Below are 20,495 nucleotides of genomic sequence, written 5' to 3'. Positions count from 1 at the left end.
ACCTGCTCTAATTCTTGTCATTTTCCTTTTCTGTCATAATAGTTGATTTGAAAGGTGTGAGGTGTACCTTATAGTTCTTTTAATTTGCATTTCTCTAATGGTGATTTAGAGCATTTTTTTCACAGAACTATAAATAACTTAAAAAATTTTTGTTTAAAAAACTGTTCACATTCTTTGATCATTTATCAATTGAGGAATGACTTGTATTCTTATACAGTTGACTCATTTATCTATGCATTTGAGAAATGAGGCCTTGATTAGAGAAACTTGTAATTTTCACCATTATGATTACCTTCCATGCTATTTCCCCACCCAATTATCCTACTCTTTCCTTTCACCCTGTCCACCCTCAAGTGTTTTTCTTTTGACCAATACCACCCCAAATTTGTCTTCCCTTCTATTCCATACTCCCTTTTCTTGTACCCCCTCCCTTTCCCTTTCTACTTTCCTATAGAATAAGACAGATTTCTATACACATTTGAGTGTCTATGTTCTTCCTTTGAGTTAATTTTGATTGAGAATAAGATTCAAGCATTCCCCTTTCCATGTACGCCATCTCTTTGCTATACTGTAAAAAGCTCTATTGCACCTCTTTTTAAAGTGAGATAATTTATCCAATTCTACCTCTCCCAAATCTTCTCTCCCAGTGCATTCTTCTTTTTCATCCCTTAATTATTTTAGATATCATCCCATCATATTCAACTCATACTCTTGCTCTCTGTCTATGTATACTTCTAACTGTCCTAATAATGATAAAGTTCTTAGGAATTACCAGTATTATTTTCCCCTATAGCAGTGTAAAAAGCTTAACCTTATTGAATATTTCTTACAACTTCTCTTATCTTTTTATGCTTCCCTTGTATTTGAGAGTCAGATTTTTCATTCTGCTGTGGTCTTTTCATCAGGAATGTTTGAAAGTCCTTTATTATCCATTTCCCCCCCGAAGGATTATACTTAGTTTTGCTGGGTAGTTGATTTTTTTTTTAAACCCTTAACTTCTGTGTACTGGCTTCTAGGTGGAAGAGTGGTAAGGGTGGGCAAAGGGGGTCAAGTGACTTGCCCAGGGTCACACAGCTAGAAAGTGTCTGAGGCTGGATTTGAACCTAGGACCTCTCATCTCTAGGCCTGGCTCTCAATCCACTGAGCTACCCAGCTGCCCCCTGGATAGTTGATTCTTGATTGCAATCCTAGCTCCTTTGTCCTCCAAAATATTATATTCCAGGTTCTTGGATCCTTAAATATAGAAGCTGCTAAATCTTATGTTATCCTGACTGTAGTAATATTTCAATTTTTTTAAAGATCTTGCAATATTTTCTCCTTGACCTGAGAGCTTAGGATTTTAGTTATGATATTCCTGGGAATATTTATTTTGGGATCTCTTTCAGAAGGTGACTGGTGGACGTGTCCAGTTTTTATTTTATCCTTTGGTATTAGAAGATCAAGGCAGTTTTATTTCATAATTTCTTGAAAAATGATGTTGAAGTTCTTTTATTGATCCTGGTTTTCAGATAGTCCAATAAATAATAATTCTTTTTTTATTCCATTAATTCTTAAATTATCTTTCTTGGGTCTATTTTCCAGGTCAATTATTTTTCCAATGAGATATTTCACATTTTCTCCCATTTTTCTATTCTTTTGATTTTTCTTGTTTCTTGATGTCTCATAGAGTTTCCACTTGCTCATTTCTAATTTTTAAGAAATTATTTTCTTCAGTGAGGTTTTGTACCTCCTTTTCTATTTGGCAAGTTTTATTTTTTAAGAAGTTCTTTTCTTCAGTGAAGTTTTATCTTTTTCCATGAAGCTAATTCTGCTTTTAAAGAAATTTTTCTCTTCTGTGGATTTTTGTGGCTCTTTTACCAAGTGGCCTATTCTGTTTTATAAGGTATTATTTTCTTCAATTATTTTTGTATATGTTTCCTTTAGAAAACATGTTTCCTTTTCCCATGATTTTCCTACATCATTCTCATTTCTTTGCCCAGTTTTTCTTCTACCTCTCTTATTTTAATTTCTCAAATCCTTTATGAGCTCCTCCAGAAATCATTTCTGGGTTTGATATCAATTTGCATTTTTCTTTGAGGCTTTTAATGAACAGTATTGACTTTATCATCTTCTGAGTTTGTATTTTGATCTTCCCCGTCACAAAAATAACTTCCTATGTTGAGGTTTTGTTGTTGTTGTTGTTGTTGTCTGCTCATTTTCTTTTCAGCCTTTCTCTTGATTTTTTAACTTAAAAAAACCTGTTAAAGTTGATTTCTATTTCTGTGGTGAAAGGACACTTTTCCAAGTTTCAGGTTCTTTATGCAGATGCTTTCAGAGCTAGCTCTGGGGATCTATCCATTTTCAGTTCTTCCAACGTGGAATGATATAAGGAAAGGTGTGTTTAATACTCTTCTGTCCTATATTTTAGTCTGAGTGACCACAAGCACTTTTTTCTGCTCTGAAATTGTGACCAAGGTCCCCTCTTCCCCTGTGGCTGCAAACACTGGCTAGTGTTCCTCTTTGACCTAGGACTATAACTTGGATCTGTGTATGGACAATGAAATAGTCCTACACTTAGAGCCAGCAGAGGGACCCCTGTAATCTTCTTCTGATCAGTTGTCTGACGCCCTTACTGTTTGTGTGCTTAGAGGTTTAGAAGGTATTGCCACTGATTCAGCTGCCCCCAAGGCCTGTGCCGGCTTGCTGAGGTAGGGCCTACATTGGTGCACTAGTCTACACTCCACTCCCACCCTGGTGCAATAGACCTTTTGTGCTGAGAAATTGCTTCACTGTCTTAATGTGTTTTGCAGCTCCAGTATTTGTTTCAATGCATCATTATCAAAGTTGTCTGGAGGGTAATTTGGGAGAAATTAGGAGGGCCCTTTTTTCTTCTCTACCATTTTGGCTCCCTATATTTGCTTCACTTTTTAAAGAATGAAATTATCATCATGACACAATAAGAAGTTATGAAGCTATTTAGTAGCTATAGCAAGTATCTAGATAATTGAAGTTACTTATCACTATAGTATATCATACTTCTGAACTAGACTTGTAATAGATTTCCTCTTTCTGTCTAGGCAGTCTGTTCTATAGTTCACTCCTACCTCGAATCCTCTTTTTTAATGGCTACCAAGAGCCATATTCCAGTCATAGGTCTCATCCCACGAAGATTCAGTGATATCTTTGAGACAGAATTGACCTTGTATATAGATCCTTCTTGCTTGGTGCCTAAAATTTTTGCATATAAACATTTGAGGACATGTTCTTTTACTCATGGATCCTTTCTTAAACTTTGTTTCCTATGAATTTCTGGGTGTTTTAATAAATATTCTTCCTACATTATAGTTAGTTACTCTCTATGATATTTAGTTTGTTGGATATACATAGGCAGTTTTCTTCTTCTTTCTTTTTTCTTTTCTTACATATATATTTTCTTTTCTCAATTATATATAATAACAATTTTCCATGTATGTTTTCTGTCCACTTTTTTAAAGGTCTTTTGAGTAGATTTGTAATATACTAGGAAAACATTCTCACCAATTCTTGTCAGTTATACTTCATCTTTCTATAGCTCTTCTTTCCCATGTTCCCTTTAAAGCTATGCTGGACTTTAACTCACCATAATATAGAAATTATATTCTTTTTTTAAAAAAAACCATTAACTACTGTCTTAGAATTGATACTAAGTATTGGTTCTAAGGCAGTATAGCAGTAATGGTTGGGCAAATGGGGTTAAGTGATTTGCCTACGATTTCACAGGTAGGCAGTATCTGAAGCCATATTTGAACCCAGGACCTATCATATCCAGGTCTAGTTCTCTATCCACTGATCCACTTAGCTGCCCCTGAAAGATAATTCATAAATATCTGTTGAACAGTTTTTGATTCTTAGTTCTTAAATTAAAACTAAGTGGACTAAAACTAAGTGGATCTAACCTTTTTAAAGTACCTTTAAAAAATCAAACAAAACTTGTATGTGGCTCTCAATCCTTTATATGGATTTGTGGTTCTTTATAGAAGAGCAGTTCCCCATCTTTTTTCTAGAAGTTCTTTTCAAAAGTATATTTTATACACTTAAAATGTATTTTGAATGGCATCTAATGTGATACTAATTTAAAAGAGCTTATGACATACTCAAGCAGGCACTATATCTAACTAAGAGTCTAGACTGCTATTATGCTATGAAAATTCAGTAATAATCAGCATCAATCTTAACAGGGTATGAAACTATTCCAATTTTTTAAATCATAAATCAAAAACTTTCCCTTTACTACAAGTTAAGTATCTATTAAACTGAAAGTCAAATATGAGGTAGTACTTGTGCTAAGGACTGAAGATACAAAGATGAAAAAAAAAGATATTATCCTTGCCCTCCATGAGACTGTGATCTAATTGGGGAATGAGATATACACAAGTAACTCTGATACAAGTCATTCTATTATACGAGAGGCCTGAGAGGTCAAAAAGGATCAAAAATGAGATTTGGGGAGGGAAGGATCACTTCTACTTGGGGAGAGGATTTGGTGATAGCTTTATAGATCATATGGCATTTGAGATTGAAAAGTTAGAAAATTATTTCCAATACACAACAATATGTGTTGATACATTTAAAAGAAATGGAATTTGGCTTGTTCCAGGCTTAGGGAATAGGGTAAACACCAAAGCAAAAAAAAGAAAACAGTATAGTTTTGAGTATGTGGAGGAAATAGTATGAAATAAAGCTATAATAGTAGATTTTTGTGCTAAGCTAAGAATTTTTTCCCCTTTCCTTAAATATGCACCGGGCAGTTATGGCTAGGTTTCGAGCAGGGGAATGACTTTCACATAAAGATGAACTAAAATTGTTCTATTTTCAACAAACATTTGAATATGTTTTAAAATAAATTTTCCTCAACTTAAATTACTTACAGGCCAAGGTGGTGGGACAGAAGCTACCTCAGGAGTATGAAAATATGCAACACCATTATGATAGGTATAAGGATAGCCAGTTGAAGTAGTCAGGTACATTGTTCCAGCTGCTGGCATTATACTAGAACCTAAAATAAATAATATTATATTATTATAATACGTATTAAACACATTTTATATTATTATAATATGTATTAAACACATTTTATATGTGTATAATCTAACCACGATTATTTTTATTTACCAAACTACAACTTCTGGATGTCAAGTTAGAACATGTTTAATATATATTTAAAAAAACAAACTTTACTTAGACTTTAAGGAATTATCATGGTCCAATTTTTGTAAACTGAAATTCACTATGTAGGGAAAATGAGACAAATAACTTACCTGCCCCAAGAGACAAACAATATTCCAAAAATACATTTAAAAGCATGTTATACATCAAGGTTTAATAATACTATATTGAAAACTAGGTTTTTTAGTTTAATTGAGATTATGCCAGGCTAAGTTATATAATTTCTCTAAAATTTCTAAAGAATGAACAGAAAAGTAGGGCATTAAAATTTTTTTCAATCTGCTTGCTCATGTCTTTTATTTAAAGGAAATTTCAAGTTACCAGGATTAACTCAATATATCCAAAACAACCAGAATAGCTGTGGTTCCTCAAAACTAGTCTACTAGGTTCATCAGGAATTGTCTGTCCTGAAGCTTCCCCAGAATGGGACTCCTTAGTAACTGATTCTTTTCCCCCAGAGAGGCTAAGAAGACTCCAAAGCTTCTATTAGAATGTAACATTCAACCATCCATGAGTACTAGAATTAAAAGGCACCTATTTGCTAGAGTTTTATTCTGGTCAATGCTTGGGTGATAAGAAATTATGTAATTTCATGTCTTAAAAACAGTGCAAAGAAAAACTCTTCTTTTTATGATGAATAAAAAAAGCACAAAGAAAAAATCTTATCCTAGAATGAATAAAGATCATCATACAACATAGTCCTAGTATCTCCCTCAATTTAAATTATTTATAGTCAGGGTGAATCCTAAGCATTAAAAAGTAAAGGCCAGAGTGAACGGGTGAATTAGGGAAAAGGGAATGCCCTTTGTTCTGATTGGGAAACTAAAGATGATGTTGGAAATCTCGGCAGAAGATATCTTGACCTAAATATCGTCTGTAGTTAAATGGTTGCTAAGATCAGAAGCCTAATTCCCCATAAGAGAGAACTGTAGTAGCTGAAAAGCAGAGAACTCAGTTCAGAAATTAACGGAAAAAGAAAAATGAAGAGGGCCCACCAAAGACACAGTGTTCATTATATGGTTGTCTTAAAAATTTTAAGTGAGAAAAAATGATAAATTGACTATGTTTTTGGTTAAATGTAAATAAAATTGGGGTTCATCTCAAAACTACTTCACAAAGCCAAATTAGAAATCCTAAATATCCTGAAGATATTTATAATATAGCTATATTTACTGCCTATTACAATGCTCAAGAAATGTTGCAATCTCAGGTAAGAGATATTCAACTAATTAATCTGAGTCCAATTAAGTTTCATAGTAAATGATGACCCACCCCAAAAGCAAGTAGAATTTTTTGGTGGGCAGGTAGCAGGAGAAGGGGGTAAGAGGGAGTGGAGAAGAAAGTCCTTTAATATTCTAGTTCCTATTGCTGTTATCAGGTGAAATGTGATCATACTATACAAATGTTTTTGTATAGTATGGTTTTGTATAGTATGGCAAAGTGAGTAGACACTTTGCCAATCAACAAATGACATTGTAATGTGTTAAGACTAGCTAATAAGGTCAGTTATCAGTTAAATTTAAAAACCAGTAGGCTGAAAACAGAATGGTATGAACAATCTAATTTTCTGTCAGTAGATCAGCAAGCTATGATATATCACAATAAGCTTTCATTACTAAGTAATAATTAAATACTTCAATCTTTTACTTTATGTAGTGCTTTTCATTCCATCTAAAGACATTGCAACAAATCATGGTCATTAAAGGATAAGATGTTTGCAAAAAGGCCAAATTTTAAATGATAGGATAGCTCTAAAAAAGTAAAATAACACTTGTCAAGTTCAAAGTTGGTCAGTAAGTGACTTTCTTTCCATATACTAAAGCAAAATCATGAAAAATATTGCGGTGTAGTGGAATGAACAGGCAGTTAGGAGATAGTCCCGATTGTGCCACTAATTAGCTATGTGGCAAAGTATAAATTAGCTTTTTTTGACTGACATTTGTAAAATGAAGAGGTTAGATTCAAAATATGGATTTAAAATCTCATCAAATCAATTACATGATCTTCATGAATAGGCAGATCTGTGAAGCGTTAGACATTGTTTCACTTCATATGGCATTTTAACCTCTGATACTATATTTGAGACTACAGTAGACCATCTAAAAATAGAGAATATTGTAAAATTTCTATTTTCTTTTTCAAACATATGATTATAAAGGCTTACTGCTTACTACATGCTCATGTATGATTTTACCACATCTTATTATATGATTTGCTCCTCCCAGAAAAAAATAGTCTCAACATTATACATGGGAAAAGATGTTCACTTTAAATTTGTAGTAACATGAATTTTTATAAAGTGAAAGATGTCTGGCATTTTAACAAATCTCAACAGAATAATCAATTAAAAAAATAGTAGCATCAAGATAATGAAAAAATATATAACAATACATACGAGGGATCCCTACTTGTTGTTTTCTTATTGCTGGACCAATATTCAGTTTCTTATCCTTGTAATTAAGTTTCTCTGCCTAAAACAAAAGGGAAAAAAAGTACTTCAGTTTCCCCTCCTTTTGCAAGTTATCTATAAAACTAATAAGGAATGGTTAGTAAGAATAAAAACTTTAGTTTGTGATATTCTTCAGAAACTATATGAAATATTCCTGAACACTAAAAACCTTAAAAAAAAGGTATCCCTGATAATCAGTAAATAAACTCCTACTCTTGTCAAGTACTGAAGAAACCAAACACATGCAGACTGATAAAAGAAATAAAGAAAAATTTTTAAAAACACTTCAGAACATTATGTCTATTATCAACACCCTTCAAAACTGTAACAAGTTTGGTCAAAAAACAAAGTTTTCTTAGCATTGAAGTTGTTTGTTTTCTGTTCCTAACACGGGGATGCTGAGAATTAAAATTTTCTTGTGATCTTTTATAGCTTGCCATATAACAATTTCCAAAAGTTATAATTATAGCTTTCTCCTAAATGCTAATCTAAAAAATGGAGTTAGGCTCCAACTTACATAGTTTAAATAGTCATGTCAATCTTTTTATTTTAGGGTATATAGGAATCTAGGACAATACAATCAAGGTCAGAGTTAATTACAGGGAAATTCCATAAACTAAGTGTTTTTTAAAAGTATACTTACTAAATTACTCTGAAAATGATTCTGATTTTCAGGAATGCTCAAAATGGCAAAAAAAAATTTTTTTTGTGCTGATAATAGGGCATTTAGGATCTTAAGGTAAATAATATATTTACTAAAACAAAGTTAAAACACTGGACTGCAGGCTACAAAATCTTGCTATGTAGTTTCAAGAATAAAGTCAGTAGAAGGGCTTAATATAGTCCTGCTTTGAAGCAGCAGGACACACAAGATGACTGACAGTGAGGTACCTTCCAATTTTAGGATCCTATGCTTGTTCTGCTCTGTAGGAATCAAATATATCATTAACGCTAAAAGACATGAAGACCCCAAATTCTTCTTCTGTTAACCTAAATTAAGGGAAAAATTATCTATGAAGAATTGTTAAAAATCCATATGCACTAAATTATTTGGGGCTCTTGAAAATATAAAATTTCTATTGGAGTGTTTTTTGTTCCAAATTTTTTGTAAAAAGAAAAACTACTATTGGAAGATGAGAACATTTTGCATTTAGACAACATTTTAAATTATACCGAATTATATTAAAATTGATACTTTACATAATTAGTATCAACATACAGTTCCAAAAATAAAGTTAAATGAAGAGTTCATGACCAAACAAGGAAAAAGGGTCAAAGAAAGTAATATAGACAATTTTGATTATTCAAAATTATAAAGTTTTTGCACAAGCAAAACCAACAAAGCTAAAATTATATAAAGGAAGCTTTAAAAATCATTGGGGGAAAATCATTACAGTTACTTTCTATAAGGTTTAATTTCTAACATACGTGGGGAACTGATTCAAATATAAAACTATAAAAATAAGAGCCAATCCCCAACAGATAAGTAATCAAAGGATATGAGCAGGCAATTTCAGAGGAAAAAATCCAAGCTATTGTCACAGGAAAAATGCTCTGTCACTAATAACTAGAGAAATGCAAATTAAAACAATCCTGAAGTTTCACTTCAAATTGGCAAAGTTGACAAAAAAAATGACAAATGATGGTGAGGCTGTCAGAAAACAGGTATATTAATGCATTGCTGGTGAAGTTAAGAACTGATTCAGCTAATAATAGTTACTGTAATAATGATAAAAGTAATAACAACTAGCAGTTATATAGTGTTTTAAGGTAGGCAAAGTGCTGTACATATTATCTCATTTGATTCTCACTATTATTAGGTAGGTACTATTGTTATTCTCAACCCATTTTATAGATGAATAAAGTGAGGTTCAGAGAAGTTAAGTGACTTGCCGAGGGTTGCATAGCTACAAAGTGAGGTGGAATCTGAACTCAGGTCTTTCTGTCTTCAAGTCCAATACTATATATACTCAGACACTTTGTTGCTTAATTTATTGAACTGTAAAAACTCTTTGGTCTAGCAATACCACTACTAGATATATATCTTCCCAAAATCAAAGATAGAGAACTCATATGTACAAAAACAAATTTAAAATTCTTTTTTATGCCAAAGAAATGGAACCTGAGGGGGTGCCATCAGTTGCAGAATGCCTGAATAAGTGATGTTATATGAATGTGATGGCATATTGTGCTGTAAGAAATGGCAAAGGGAAGGTTCCAGAGACACTGGGGAAGACATATAAATTGATGTGAAGTAAGAAGAACCAAGAGAAAATATAGACAATAAAATGATATTGGAAAGACAAACAATTTACAAAAACTCAAGATCCCTGATCAATGTAGTGATCAACCAAAATTCCAGAGGACTCATAGTGAAACATGCTACTCATCTCCTGACAGAAAGATGATGGACTCCCAATTATATGTTGAGACACCTATTTTTAGATAACATGGTTAATGCTGAATTGTGTTTTGTTTGGCTCTACAGATTTGTTACAAAGGTTTTGTTTTTATTTCTTTTTCAGTGGGGAGAAGTGAAAGGGAGAAAAGACAGATTTCTAATTAACAAAAAATATATAGGTAAATGTATGTATAAATATATAAAACGTATTATTTGTTAGAAAAATAACTTACCTCTTGCAAAATTTTTTGTGCATCTTCCTGTGTTTCAAAAGTGATGAAACCATACCTAAATAAAACATATTAATTATTTTTTTTCTGGAGTATTTAAAGGTTAAAAAAACTTTAAAGCATTGATTACCTCTATAAAATAGAGATGGGCAAGATTAAAAAAAAAGCACTCTACTAGGCTGAGGGAGAAGTTGGATCAATTACTGACAACTTCATAATTTGATATCTTCATGTTTTTCCTCTGATAAATTTCTCGAGCACTAGGTTAAAGAGGGGAAGCCTTTAATGGACATATGAGATATTATGAGAATAAGTCTGGGATATCAGTCAAAATAGCCTTACAGAATTACTTTCTAGTATGCAAGTTACTTATTTGTTGATTTTAGGTCCAAGAAAACAAGCTCCCTCTAAAAATTGATGTGGTCTTATCTGAATATGGACTTGAGTAGCAAATTTAAAATCTTAAGCATTTTTTACTAAAAAATTGAGTATAGCATTTTTACACTGGTAATTAAGTGAACAAATTAGTAGGGAAATTAAGCATAATATGTTCTCCCAGAGCATTTACTAATTAAACACATTAAAGTGGCATGTTTACCTGTAAAACAAGATTCTAATTTTAATTATGGTTCTTCACGGTGCATGGATCATATAAAGCTATTTCAAGACTCTGAAGAGTGATATGGTGGATAAAGAACTAGAAATCCTATCTCTGGCATATGCTGGCTGCATCAATTTGAGTAATTCACTTAGTAATGACAAGTTTTAAGAGACGGTTATCAATCTGAACTGGCATAATATTCCCCTCTGGGAGAAATTACTAGTCCAATCCCTAGCTTTATCAAATAACAAGTGACATTATTTATACTTTGGTATAAATATGAAATCATTTAGGTTTAGATAGATTAACTTTTCTGTCAAGAGGTACAAAGAAAAGAAGAAAAAACTTCAGTAATAAACAATGCCTTTTTTTTTGGTGAAACTGGTGAAATCTAGTTAATAGTGCCCTAGTTTACCTATTTACCTTTCAGTAAATCAGCTACTGTAACAGAAAGTTATTTTTAGACAAAAGTTTTTATCTTTTTCTTATCCTAGTAGATTCATCAAATATTTTATTCTGATATTTTGATTAGATATATATTTGTATGTAGATAGAAAAAGGATTTATAATTCTATGTGTTTTAAAATTATGTATACTGTGTAATAAATGCTTTGCTAGTCAACATAGCTGAGGAATACAAGATAACATTTACTAAGCACTCATTATGTAAAGAAGCATATAGTGTACAAAATTTGGATAAGAGACAGTTCTAGCCCTCGTGGAACTTACAATCTAAAAGGAAAATAAGACATCATATTATAATGTGTATTAAAGCTTAACACATTAGAGAATTACAAAAGAAAGTACTATGTGAAGTCTGAGGTGAAGGTTATTACCACTCAGGAGTGGAGAGTTGGAATTAGGGATAGATTTTTATGGATGAGGTAGTAGCATCTGAGTTGGGTTTTAAAGGATATATATGAATTCAGCAAATGAAAAAAGTAGACATTCTAGGAAGAGGGAATGGCTTTGGCAAAACAAAAGAGTGCTTAATACATAATTGGGGTGCATTTGTCAGGATTGTAGGGTGTGGAGAGGAGTAATAGGAGATGAAGTAGGAGAAATACCAAACTGTGGAAGGTTAATTTTATTTAGAAAGAAGGAAGGAGCCACTGAAGGGTTCTTAGAGAAAAGTAACACAAATGGATATATGAACCATGCACTGTGCTAGGATTTGGAGATAAATAAAAATGCAGTAATCCTTGCCTTTGAGAAACTTATATCCTGCTGAAGAAAATTTTGAGGGGAAGGAACCAGCAGCTGGTGGAATCATATATTAAGATAGTACTTGTGCTGAGTTTTGAAAGAACCAAAGGATTCTAAGTGGAGATGAGTTGGGCATGGTTATCAGGTGAGGAAAAAGTCACAGAGATGGGAGATGATATATTATGTGAGGAATAGTAAGAAGGCCATATTTGAAAGCAAAATCATGTATGAGATCAGTTTGACTTTATGACTTTTCCCAGTGAAACTTAGCAGTTAGTTTCTCCCATCTCAATGTAAGCTTCTTGAGGGTTAAGATAGTCTCAATTTTGCATTGATATCTTTAGTACTTAGCACGTAGTACATGTTTAACTAATGCTCATCCATCCAGCCTTCCACCAGCTAAAGTAGAGATATCAGATTCTGGGGAGTACTCAATGTTGAAGATTTGTAGGCCAGTAATGAAGTGTTAGGAAAACAAGAAATTCTAGGGTAGTAGTGAAACAGCATCAAGGTGAGTTGGGGGATATGGACTAGAAGAACTGTAATGTTAAGGAAATGAAGGTTAGCATAAAGGCATAAAATCAGTTTATTGTAAATAAATAAGAATGGGGAGAGGTGGGTTAAGAAGTTGTGATCAGAGAATGCAATTTCACATTACTTATTGAATCTTGGACAGAGTGCCAGGCTTGGAGTCAGGAAGATTCATCTCCCCAAGTTCAAATCTGGCCTCAGACAGTATTGGCTCTGTGTTCTTGGGCAAATCACTTAAACTTTTTTGCCTTAATCTTCTCATCTGTCAAATGAGCTAGAGAAGGAAATGGCAAACCATCCCAGTATCTTTGCCAAGAAAATCCCAAATAGGGCCACAAAGAGTTGGATACAAGAAAAGTTTGAACAGCTAGAGATACTGTCAGAATGATAAAGTGATTAAAGTCAATGATCAGGTGTGGAATCATGCAATCAAGTTGTTAGATTCATATAAATTTTTAAAAATTATTAATAAGCCATTGTGGCAGCACTGAAAATACAAAGGAAAAAAATTATACCAGTCCTGGTCAAGGAACTAACATGTTGAAAGGAAGATATGGCAAGAAATGGAATTAATCATAATATAAGGTAAAATATGATGGATATGGAGAAAAGATACATTAAAGTCTGACAATGGAGAAAACCATTTGAAGCCAGTAGTAATTGTAGTGGTGGTGGTGGTGGTGGTAGTAGAGATGGAGGTGGTAGTGGTGGTAGTACTAACAGTAGTAGTGGTAGTAGTGGAAATAATAGTAGTAAAGAGGAAGTAACATTTGAACCAAACCTGGAAGGAACAAAACGATCTGATAGGTGATGGAGGAAATGATGGGCCTGCTTAAAGCATGCTGAATTCTGGGAAAAGCTGAGTTCAGTTAGGCTGGAACCCAATTCATGAAGGAGAAGAATGTGAAATAATATTGGAAAGGTAAATTGAATCCTGATTGTGGAAGATTTTAAATACTAAGATATTGTATTTTATTATATTTAAATACTTTAAATACTAAGATAATACTATATCTTATTATATGAACACTAGGGAACCATTTAAACTTTTTGAGCAGGGAAATGACAGTCAGATGTATGTACTAGCAAGGTTATTTTGGCAATATGAAGTGTGTGTGTGTTTCCTACCCGAAGGAGAGTAAAGTAAAAAAGACCAGTTAGAAAGTTATTATAATAGTCCAAGGAAGAAGAAAGAGTGCTGGATTTGAAGAGGACCTGGGTATGAATCCAAGTGTGTATCCTAGGAAGCTAGGTACCATCCCTCTGTTAATTATTTCTTATTTATCCTGCATATAGCTTGCTTTGTATAGGATATCTGTTTGCATGTCATCTCTCTCATTCTACTGTAAGCTCTATAAGGGCAGGGACTGTCTTTTGCTCCTTTTTGTATCTATAGTGCATAGCATAGTTCCTAGCACACAGTAAGCTTAATATTTATTGACTGATTGATTGGGTAACTGGAAGGCCAGTGATACCATTAATAGAAAGAGGGAAGCTGAGAGAAGGGAAAGTTGGCAAGAGAGATGACTGAATTCAATTTTAGATGTGGGACATTAGAGTAGAGCAAGTAGCTGAAGACACAATTAACAGAGCTCAGGAAAGAGATCAGAAATGCTGGCAGCCTGAATAGAATACTAAAGTATGCTAGGCTGATAGAAAGGCCATATCAAGTATTAAAGTTAATGAAGATGCTGGGAGAATGGACAACTAGTCAATAAATTACAAAAAGGAAAAGAGTATGACATAAGTTGCTTGCTGACCTCATTTCATTCTTGTTCTCAAGAACATAAAATGGAGGCTTCTCAATGCAAAAATGGATCAAACCCAAATTCCTCAAACTAGGAATTAAGCCTAATATCTGCCTTCATCACATCTAACAAACGTAAAATATTACTACTCATATATATGAACCTTGGCATCAGAGTCTTATTACTATCAGTCATGTGGTCCAATATAATTTTGTTTTCCACATTTTTTATTATGCTGCTTTCTTTTCCTTATTTTCTACCTTACTGTCAATTTAAATTCTATCTAGACCCTTTCAAGGTCTACCTGAAATCTCACTTTCCTTTACAAAGGCTTTCTGAAAACACCATGGCTTCTCTAAATTCCCTTAACATGTAGTCTATTATATTCCTTTGAACTTGACTGGAAAGGAATCCATTATAATTTTTTCTAATTGTTTCATATCGAGGGTGTCCCAAAAGTCTTGGTGCAGTTTAAAGCTTAATAAACACAATAAGCACACCAAGACTTTTAGGTCACCTTGTATGTATTAATTGTACTTAATTGTGGGTTTCTTAAGGACAGAGACAATATTTTAATATTTCACACAGAAGTTAGTATTTAATACTGATGTCTCACGGCTGATCACATTCTGGTAATAGAGTTATACTTTGATCACTAACTCTTGATACATTAGTATAAAATATACTCAATACTAAAAATTTTTTGAACACCTTTATTATTTCATAAGTGATACTGAGGCACTGTAGAAGTTTTAAAATTCCTTGTGAATCAAAGTATCTTATAGTGCCTTAGGGTGAATCTTATAGAGAATATCAGATGCTATTGTGTCTTAGAAGCATGGAGATGTGAACTACATACAATTCTGGTTCATAGAAGACTAAATAGCAGGTAATTTAGTAGAGATTCAAAAAAATTCATTTGATCATTATGAATGCCTAAAATTAAGATATCTTGAAGATATAGGCAGAATAGTAAATTTTTGACAAGGAAGACTTGATTATGACAAAAATAATTCATTTTAAAGGAAATTTTATTATTTTGCTTATATATCATACTTCTGCCATTATCTATAATTCTTAGTTGGTTACTGTAAGACTGAAATGTTTAGTTACTCTAAGAATGAAATGTCCCTTGGTCCTCTTGTCCCAACTTTGGACAGCTTTCATGATAAGGAATATTATTGTCCTATTATATTTCTATATGAAATCAGAAAGCAAAGGATAATGGGACAGAATGCATTTTGGTCCCAATACAGAAGAATAAGACATTATATTTCTTAATCTTAGCTCTAAATCTTAAAATGAACTTCATTCTAATTTTTAGAACATGTACTAATTGCAACCATACTAACCCTTTGGATACTCCAGCTCTGTCATTTACAATCTTCACTTCTTTCACAGACCCATACTGGGCAAAAAATTTCCTTAAGTCATTTTCATTAGTCTAATGGAGGTAAAAGCAAATAAACAACAAAAAAGGTAAAAATCTTTAAAAAATGAACAGAACAATTTTGACTGTTTTGGATATGATATAAATGATGCCAAGACCAACTCTGTTATATAAACATTGAAATTATTTGGAGAAAAATATTCTAACAAAAGGGAAATATTTATAAAATTCGCTGCCAGGATTTTAGTCTGTACAAAGGATTAGAGAATCATTAGTGATTAAAAACCAGTTGTTTATTTAAACTACTTAAAATATAACTTATTAAGAAGTTGAGATATTGAATGTTTGTGTATTAATAAGGTTTGAAAGAGGTGAGATTTGCATTTGCATCCTCTGAAATAAAAATCATGTTGCTTTTTAGTACCTTTCTTCAATTAAACAGGTATATACTAAGTTTCTTCTATACACAAATATACCATGGTAGCCTTTGGGGATGAAATAAGACACAGATCCTTGCCCAAAAAGTTTGAAAGAACAAGGCATAAAACATACATTTCACAACACTTCAAATATTTTCTATGTATTCACATTCTAATATATATTATGGAGGCATGGCTGTCATTTCTCCGACTAAGTTGTAAGCTCCCTGAAAGAAGGAACTGTTAGTATTACTGGTGCCTAAAAGTACCTTGAAAATAGTAGGCATTTAATAACTGATTGCTGAAAAGGTTCTGCACTTGTCTCTGAAAAGAATCTGTGGGTTTGCCACACAGTAGTTACTAGAATTGTTGGTTTCTCTCTTAGAGTATTTACCAAGATAACAAATACTTTGTTCATTTATTCCTAAAGGTGTTAAGTCACTGTGAAATACTATATTTATGTATACAGAATATATGCAACTTAATTCTAAAGCTTAAAGTCAAAACAACACCCCCTTCTTGGCCTCATAAATTCCTGAACTTGGATTTAACGGAATTCAATAGAATTACATTTGATAGAACACAAACTCCTTGAAGACAGGAATGTTTGACTTTTGTTTTTGCATCCCTACTGTCTATCATGGTGCTTAGTTCTTAAAGTGGCTTAATAAATTCTGACTAATAAGTGTGTTCTATTTTTAATTTAATAAAGGGTACTTGCAGAAATCTACCAGAAACTTTATAATTGAATCAATATTCACTTAGACAATGAAGCTATTTGAAATTAACAACAAAAATGTGAAATATCAGTAGACTTTTGATGTTTAAATTTCTAGGATAATGGTTTTATATGAATTTTTTAAACCAAAACAGCTAGTTAAAAGAATCAAGTCACTTCACCCCAAAATGATTCCATTAAGTGGAATCAACTGCAATTTAATTTTTAAGATAAGAACAGATTTAGTACAACACTTTCAGGTATAAGCATTGATTTCTCCCAGCTCAAAATGTTTCTCTAATGTGTGGAACAGGTCTCTATCTATAAAAATGAAAATCTGAATACTCAGTTAGTGGCAGGATGATTTCCAATACCACTATTATACCACTATGATGCCTTTTTGTTGTTTTTATTTAGGTTCTATTAATTCAATTCATAGTTACCAATAGCATTTATTGGTTAACTAGTATATACAAGGCAATATGTTAGTTGCTAAGAAAAACAAACCTTGCAAACTCTTGCTAAGACCTTAAAGATGATCTCAGTCCTCCCTTTGCTTCAATCAGAATCAATGGGAACAAAGCTGGTTTATAATAAAGAAAATAAGCTAAATAATACTCTCTGGCAAGTTTTGGAATAGTATTAAAAAAGAATGAACTTGAAAGTTAGTAGGCGTGACTTCAAATCCTTCCTCTATCACCTCTATAACCTTGAGGGAAACACAACTTTTTTGGACTTCAGTTTCTTAATCTATAAAGTGAGGGGAGAGGCTAACCCAAATGATCTCCAAGGTCTATTTCAGACTATAAATTTATGATACTATTATTTATTTCAATAAACATGCAGCTCTATTTATCAGACCAAAGGTGAGGCACAGAAATAAAAAAAAAAGAGAGGAACATGTACAAAGTATTTGGAAAGACAGAAAATCCTTAGCTTTCTAAGAAAAGATAATTTAAAAGAACCTATATCATTGCTGCTGCTCACTCTTGCTTTGTTGGAACCAATCTTTGGCTCAGAAAATGGCAATAAAAAAGTGGGAAGTTCACCTGGCTCCTTTCATAGATGCTACCTGAAAGAAGTCTGGATAACCTTATGACAACTCTTCACTGCAAATATTAAAGGGGTAGCTATACTATAATAATATATCCTAAAAACTCACATTGTGGTGAAATATTTCTATCTGTGTCACTGAAAATAATTCATCCTACTCCTCAAAATGTTTCCTATGCTGATAATTTTCAATTTCTTTCTCTGTAAATTGGATTTAATGACATTTGTCTTACCTACCCCCCTCACAGAATTACTGTGATCATTAAATGAAATGACAGATAAAACAATATTAACAAATTTGATTTATAAATATCATTACTGTAGCAAAACAGAATCATAAAGAAGTTTTAAGACAAAAAAAACCTTATTTTTAAAATACCTTAAAGTCAATTCCTCCCACGAAGATACGATTAGGAATCACTGTTCCAAATCTTGGGGCACTTGTTGGGTTATTCAAAGGCACAGGTGACACAGGATTGGGGGATGGAGATAAAGAATCTGTTTGTGTCTGATTTGTGGTTTGCTGTAAGATAAAACAATACTTTTAGGATTTATTTTAGATATCTTTTATTATAACTTGACACAAGGTAAAGATAAAGGCAACTATTTTTTATGAAGGTAAAACTAAAAAAGGAATGACAAGTGAAGCTATGTGACTTAGTAGATAGAAAGCCAGGTCTATAAATGGGAAGTCCTGGGTTCAAATCTGGTTCATATACTTTCTAGCTATGTGACCCTGGGCAAGTCATTTAACCCTACTGCCTAGCTCTTACCACTCTGCTGCTTTGGAACCAATACTTACTATTGATTCCAAGAACGTAAGGATTCAAAAACAAGGAATGACAGGAAAAACAAACTCAAATGTAAGATTTTAATATATTTAATGCTTTAAAAATCTAGCCATATAAAAATAATCCATATGCAATAATACAGGGAGAGAGCTTAAATCAGATGCATTCAAACAAAAAATGTAGGAGAAGATAGAAGAAAATTAGGGAAATGTATGTATACAAATTGTCAGGAGGAAACCCAAGTAGAGTGAAAAAGAAAAGGGAGATTAAAGCAATCTTTTACCGAGTTTAAAAATACCCTAATGTCATGAGGTTAATAATCTCATGACATCATTAGCTAAATATGTATTTAAAACACTGCTAAACCTCTCTACACCTACCACATTGAAGGCAGGATTTGAGAAATCGATGTTGTGTAAATGGTGTCTTAATAACTAATATTGTAGTCTTTAGTTCTTCATACCAATGATTTATTTTATAAAACATCTATATATGCACATAGCTTTAACCAAGATAAATGTTATTTCAATTACTTTCAGAATAAAGGCATAAACAGAGATACAATTCAAGATCTTGCTGGTTTTTTTTCTCTCATACATATTATTTGAAGTCCTATATGTAAATATCCCAATTTACTCAGATAAGGACAGAAATTTAAGTTCATCAGACTAATAATTTCTGCCCTGAAAGCAAAACCATGAAAATGCAAACAAAAGCCTTGTTAGAAAATATTCATACAAGTTTCAATTAGTCACTGAAATACCAGATAATTTTCAACCTTCTCCTGGAAAGGAACAATAACAAGAACTAATCTAGTATTAATTAGGAAAGGGTGGGGAAGGGAGAGGAAGGAATCAGATGGTGCTGTTATGAGGCACTGCATAGGTAATGTTTGCTAATTTGGTCAGTGGCAGGTGATTGTGGCTCTTAATTACCTTGCAGAAGGATGAGACTCTACTCAAGTCTTCAATATGGAAATCCTACCTCAGCACCACAGGAAGATTCTCAATGTTTTTCCCACTTCTTATTCTACTGTGATTGTCCTTTTGTTAAATCATTCCCAGTGACTAGAACTTATTCTATCATTATGTCAAGACCAAAAGTCTTCTGGAGCCTAATTATTTCTCTTGGTTAGAAAAAAAGGTTTATGAAATGATTCAACCTTACTTATTAAGAAAGATATGGATAAAAGAAAAGGAAGGAATCTGCATCTTCCCAAGAGGTGAGTTAAAAGTTCCTTCCACATTTGTTGTAGTATTATCTTTCAGGGGGAAACATAGCAACAGTCCTTCCTTGCTCCTATTACACTCTAGCTTACAGAAAAGTATCTAAGTCAGTTATATAAAAGGCATTTATAGAAAAGCACCCACAGTCAAAGTATAAAAAAAAACACAGAAGGGAGGGAGAAACATGAGTTTTTCTTTCCTCTGTAATTAAGGTATACAAAGGAAAAGTTTGCTACACCAAGTGCAGGTTGCCATGCTAGAGTTCCTTGGCTAATTATATAGTATTTAAAACAATATATTCATAAAACAGCAGAAAATTTTGTAAATAAATAATAGCAGGTTCACATATAAGATTAGAATGTATCTAATTATGCACAGGTTCCAGGTGTTAGGGAGGCAAATACATGAATGAAACAACTCCTTTTCTCAAAGACCTTATAGTCCAATGAGGGAAATAACATGCCCCTCTCTCTCTCTCTCTCTCTCTCTCTCTCTCTCTCTCTCTCTCTCTCTCTCTCTCTCTCTCTCTCTCTCTCTCTCTCTCTCTC

General features: G+C 32.8%; 1 protein-coding gene across 1 annotated transcript in view; it reads right to left on the bottom strand.

The window, feature by feature from the left end:
- The window catches only part of BOLL (boule homolog, RNA binding protein), a 66,594-nt gene that overhangs the window by 42,499 nt on the left and 3,600 nt on the right, over positions 1-20,495 (bottom strand). The window contains exons 2-6 of the mRNA XM_044669064.1: positions 18,310-18,453; positions 15,703-15,794; positions 10,268-10,322; positions 7,580-7,655; positions 4,887-5,014 (exon numbers count right to left, since the gene is read on the bottom strand). Coding sequence (XP_044524999.1) covers positions 4,887-5,014; positions 7,580-7,655; positions 10,268-10,322; positions 15,703-15,794; positions 18,310-18,453 — 495 coding nt within the window. The remainder of the gene's footprint in view (positions 1-4,886; positions 5,015-7,579; positions 7,656-10,267; positions 10,323-15,702; positions 15,795-18,309; positions 18,454-20,495) is intronic.

Source organism: Gracilinanus agilis, chromosome 3 (genome assembly GCF_016433145.1).
Source record: "Gracilinanus agilis isolate LMUSP501 chromosome 3, AgileGrace, whole genome shotgun sequence".
NCBI classification, from domain to species: Eukaryota; Metazoa; Chordata; class Mammalia; order Didelphimorphia; family Didelphidae; genus Gracilinanus; species Gracilinanus agilis.
Note: the sequence above shows the minus strand (reverse complement) of the source record. Positions and strands in the feature narration are given on the sequence as shown.